The 4,893-nt window shown below is 39.6% G+C and overlaps 1 protein-coding gene across 1 annotated transcript; it reads left to right on the top strand.

Annotated features, from left to right (window-relative positions):
• On the top strand, window positions 1-4,359 carry LOC117987011 (UDP-glucosyltransferase 2-like). Its single transcript, XM_034973970.2, has 4 exons — window positions 1-872; window positions 1,804-2,029; window positions 2,520-2,739; window positions 4,075-4,359. The coding sequence occupies exons 1-4, from the start codon at window positions 36-38 to the stop codon at window positions 4,352-4,354; spliced, it is 1,563 nt and encodes a 520-aa protein (XP_034829861.1). The 5' UTR covers window positions 1-35; the 3' UTR covers window positions 4,355-4,359.
• The last annotated feature ends 534 nt before the right edge of the window (window positions 4,360-4,893 follow it).

Here is a 4,893-nt window from a genome sequence, read left to right as displayed (position 1 = left end):
CAGAGACGTAGTCTACAATGACTTAGTACCTGACAATGTGCACTAAGAACAAGATCAAACTCTTTATAACTTTATATTTTTATTTAATTAGTTTCGTAAAATCAGCAAAAATATTAGCAGTGATTCCAACACCTTCCATTAGTCATCAAGTTGTGTTTCGGCCACTGACACAAGAACTGGCCAGGCGTGGACATGATGTCACGGTTATCACCACAGATCCTGCATTCCCAAAAGGACAAACACCAAAGAATTTGACAGAAATAGATGTCCACGACTTATCCTATAAAATATGGTCAGACGTGCTCAAAACAACGACTGGAGGCGAAAATGATGTTTGCTTCCAATTTGAAACTATAATGCGAGCAATGTCAAAGGTATTCGAAGGTCAAGTGTATACTGAAGAAGTTCTCAATATTATACATAAGAGAAAGGGACAGTTTGATTTGTTACTTTTAGAAGCTTATTCCAAACCCATCCTGGTGTTTACTCACATATATAAAGTTCCAGTGATTCAGATGAGTTCTTTGGGCGGATTACAACACAATTACGAAATAGTCGGTGCTTCTACACACCCTCTTTTATATCCAACGCTGGCACAACAGAGGATATACAATTTAACTAATTACGAGAAGCTTCAGCAGTTGTACAATCGATGGCGGACCGAAAGGTCGTTTGACATCATTGAAGAAGATTACGACGAACTTTTGCGAAAAATATTTGGACAAGATGTTCCACCCATTCGTGACTTGTATAATAACGTCCATATGCTGTTTCTGAATGTTCACCCTATCTGGACGGATAACCAACCCGTTCCGACGTCTGTTGTGCATATTGGAGGAATACACAATCATTCACCGCAAAAATTACCAAAGGTAGGTATCTATTTATCTGCATAAGACTTAAAAAAATATTATATTATTCTAGGACGGTTAACGAAATTTTTACCTTTTTAATTAATTATATTTTATTGTTTTAAAAAAAATTGGTGTCCACATATTATAGGCCAATGCTTACACACTTGATCTAAATCGGCGATATTTGGATATCAGGATCACATATCGTATTTGTAGTACCTAACGACTTGGGATCCAAAATATTCGAAAATAATACTCGATTCATATCACGCGATATAATATTATATCGAGTGTGTATCATTCGCCATACATTACACGTGCGCTGATCTGCAATTTAAATCAATAATCGTGATGCAGATCGTCGATCTGGTTTACAGCTAAACTGAATCGTGATCATTGATTTTGATGTATCTACCTATTGGGCAATCCTACTGTCTAATAATGGACTGATTCATGCAGAACCATGGAATTAGGAAGTTTTATTAGATATTTTTTTGAGGAAGTACTGAGCACTATCGTCGTCACGCTGATTCTAGCAGATATCACAGCAAAAGTCTATGGACGCCTTAAACTTATATGTACCTATACCGTCTGCAGGACGTTGGTTAACCATCATAACATTATGTTTATCCAAGCTTAAGTTAAATCCATACCAATATTATAAATACGGAAGTGTGTCTGTTGGTCTGTCTTTCTAATAGCTTTTCACGGCCCAAAAGTTTAACCGATTTTGATGAAATTCGGTACAGAGTTAGCTTACATCACGGGGAAGGACATAGGCTACTTTATATCCCGGAAAATCAAAGAATTCCCACAGAATGTTTAACAAACCTAAATCCACGCTGACGAAGTCGCGGGCATCATCTAGTTATCTCATAAACAGACTAAGTATAGGTACCTCCTCTGAAATTTAATATTCATTAAACGATTCTTTATGACTATTTTTCAGGATCTAGAATCTTTGTTGAATAGTTCAAGACATGGCGTTATTTACTTCAGTCTGGGAACTAATGTGATAGCGTCGACTGCTTTGCCAACAAACAAAATCCAGATGATGAAAAATGTTTTTTCTCAACTGCCCTATGATGTTATATGGAAGTGGGATCTAGATACAATGCTCAACAAAACTGACAATATCAAACTATTTAAATGGCTTCCACAATCAGACCTTCTCAGTGAGTATAGTTTTACATACAACCTTGATGACCTCCCTGGCGCAGTGGTAAGCGCTGTGGTCTTATTACTGGGAGGTCCCGGGTTCGATTCCCGGCAGGGCTTTGGACTTTTATAATTTCTAAATTTCTGGTTTGGTCTGGTGGCAGGCTTCGGCTGTGGCTAGTTACCACCCTACTGGCAAAGCCGTGCCGCCAAGCGATTGACCGTTCCGGTACGATGCCGTGTAGAAACCAAAGGGGCATGGGTTTATTAAAAACTGCCATACCCCTTTCAGGTTAGCCCGCTTCCATCTTACAATGTGTGTGTGTGTGCGACTTTATAGCCCTCAAGAATAATGTAGATATCTAACAGTAAAAAAATTTTTGAGATCGGATGAGCAGTTTCGGTGATTTTCTACTGATTACCCTGCGTTAGGCGTTTGTATAGCAATTGCATTATCAATACTTTTGTGCTAGTATCAAAGCGTCTTCATTCTCATATCATTCACAGGGCATTCCAAAGTGAGAGCGTTCATCACTCAAGGAGGACTCCAGTCAACGGACGAAGCTATAGATGCCGGGGTACCACTCATAGGGATACCCATGTTTGCGGACCAGTGGTTCAATACGGAGAAGTACCCTCGCCATAAAATTGGAGTAAAGCTCGATCTAGCTACGCTGACTGAAGAGCAATTCAAAGAAGCTATTGAAAATGTTATTTCTGATCAAAGGTAAGTTACCTATTCGCATAATGTTGATACGTAAGATATCTAAAACGTATTCCATTTGCGTGCATTGTAATTTCATCGGACGGTTTTTCGACCTGCTAATATCACAAGTCGTTATCCCGTTAGCGGGAACATCCGTATAATCGGCAGGGTGATTACGTATCTCGCGACAGGCTTACTTACGACAGGTGAAAATCTCGCGATCGTTGCTGTCAAAACAGCGGCTAGAGAGACAATGCAATAGCCACAAAGCAAAATAAGAAGAAGAAGAAGAAGAGAGACAGCAAATGGACAGTCACTCACATTGCTACTGCTGTCGCGTTGCTGTCGCTGCTGCAACGTTTTCCATAATCATCCCGCGGAAATGCTATATAATGTTTTTGTTTTCTATTTTTGTGTAAAAATCTTAATGCGGTTCACAGAATACATCTACTTACCAAGTTTCAACACTATAGCTCTTATAGTTTCGGAAAAAAGTGGCTGTGACATACGGACGGACAGAGGGACAGACGGACAGACAGACATGACGAATCTATATGGGTTCCGTTTTTTGCTGTTCGGCTACGGAACCCTAACAAAAAAGCAAGCCCCACCCTACGCCTGCCTAGTGCCTACGGCCATGCAAGATTCGATAAATTTTTAATTTTTATTTATCGACAAATTATAGGCGCAATCGGGGTTGGGACGCCCCGCACACCCGCACAGCCCCCGCGCTAACCCAGTGCGGGATAGCGAGGGTGACGTGTGGATGTGCGGAGCGTCCCTCCGCCGCATAACCCCATTTGCCATCTCGACCTGTCGCGCACTATAGGTAGATACCTACTGAAATGTTCAAAAAATATAACGCTGATGATAGGTACGCTTTTATTATAAAAAACCGGCCAAGTGAGTGTCCGGCTCGCGCAACGAGGGTTCCGTACTACAGTCGTATTTTTTCGACATTTTGCACGATAATTCAAAAACTATGCAATAAAAATAAATAAAAATCATTTACAATGCACATGTGAAGCTCTTTCATATAACCCCACTTGATATAGCTGTTATCTATAATTAAAATTGAAAATACCTACTAATTTTTGGTTCATGACCACAATTTAATTTTTTTTGTGATGTACCTAACCACAAATTCACGGTTTTCAGATTTTTTCCCCTAATGTTTGCTATAAGACCTACCTACCTGCCAAATTTCATGATTCTAGGCTAGGTCAACGGGAAGTGCCCTGTAGGTTTCTTCACAGACGGACAGACAGACAGACGGACAGACAACAAAGGGATCCTATAAGGGTTCCGTTTTTCCTTTTGAGGTACTGAACCCTAAAAAATATATTTTCTTTATAGCTATCGAGAAAACATAAAAAGGCTGCGTTCCATCATGAGAGATGAACCACAGAGTCCTTTGGAGCGAGCTGTCTGGTGGACTGAGTATGTCCTCAGGCATGGCGGCGCCAAGCATTTGAGGGCAGCTGGAGCGAACATATCATGGGCACAATACTTCGAACTTGAATTAGTAGTATTAATAATTTTAGTTCTAGTTGCCACTTTAATATTATTTGTTCTAAGCCTGTATTGCGTATGTAAAATAATATCAAGGAACAGTTCTAAAACAAAAACTTCGTAGGTAGATTTTGTGTTTCATTTTTAAGAGCTGAACGAGCATCGATTTTTGAAAATCCTCCCTTAAGAGATTTTTAAAATCAACCTACTTACAGTACGCGGCCGAAAGTAATGTACATCGGCCTTTAGAATAACATTTCGGCGTTGCGTCACTCATACCTATACTTATGACGTTTTGTCGGTCTCAACGACATACAGGGACGTGGTACTGATTCTGAGCACAACCTAATTTTAGATTATTCGCATCCTCTTCTTACTAATGTAATATGAAAAGGACAGTCGCAGTTTGACAGATTTAAATTTAATTTTTAAATGATAAAACCCGTGATTTTAGCGCACAGTTGCGAGCCTAATGTTTAAATTTGTAGCGTGCACTAAAATTTAGAGTCCTTAAATGTAAAGTTCATGACCCTTTTTAGCATTGTTAAAAGGAAGGGATGCAGGTACTCTAAATTTAGTTTAGAGAAAACCAACGGAATCGGTGCCAATGCTTTACAAATCTGCTATTTGCTTAAGTCGATGTACCTACATTTCTTTCGGCCG

The sequence above is a fragment of the Maniola hyperantus genome, chromosome 12, assembly GCF_902806685.2.
Source record: "Maniola hyperantus chromosome 12, iAphHyp1.2, whole genome shotgun sequence".
Lineage (NCBI taxonomy): Eukaryota > Metazoa > Arthropoda > Insecta > Lepidoptera > Nymphalidae > Maniola > Maniola hyperantus.
The sequence above is the reverse complement of the archived record's forward strand: the minus strand, read 5'-3'. Positions and strand labels throughout refer to the sequence as shown.

Excerpts from the sequence above, each read along its gene's own strand:
- LOC117987011 (XM_034973970.2), top strand. The coding sequence starts at position 36 with ATGTGCACTAAGAACAAGATCAAACTCTTTATAACTTTATATTTTTAT. Across the intron at positions 873-1,803 it reads CACCGCAAAAATTACCAAAG|GATCTAGAATCTTTGTTGAA; the intron begins GTAGGTATCTAT and ends ACTATTTTTCAG. Across the intron at positions 2,030-2,519 it reads TCCACAATCAGACCTTCTCA|GGCATTCCAAAGTGAGAGCG; the intron begins GTGAGTATAGTT and ends TATCATTCACAG.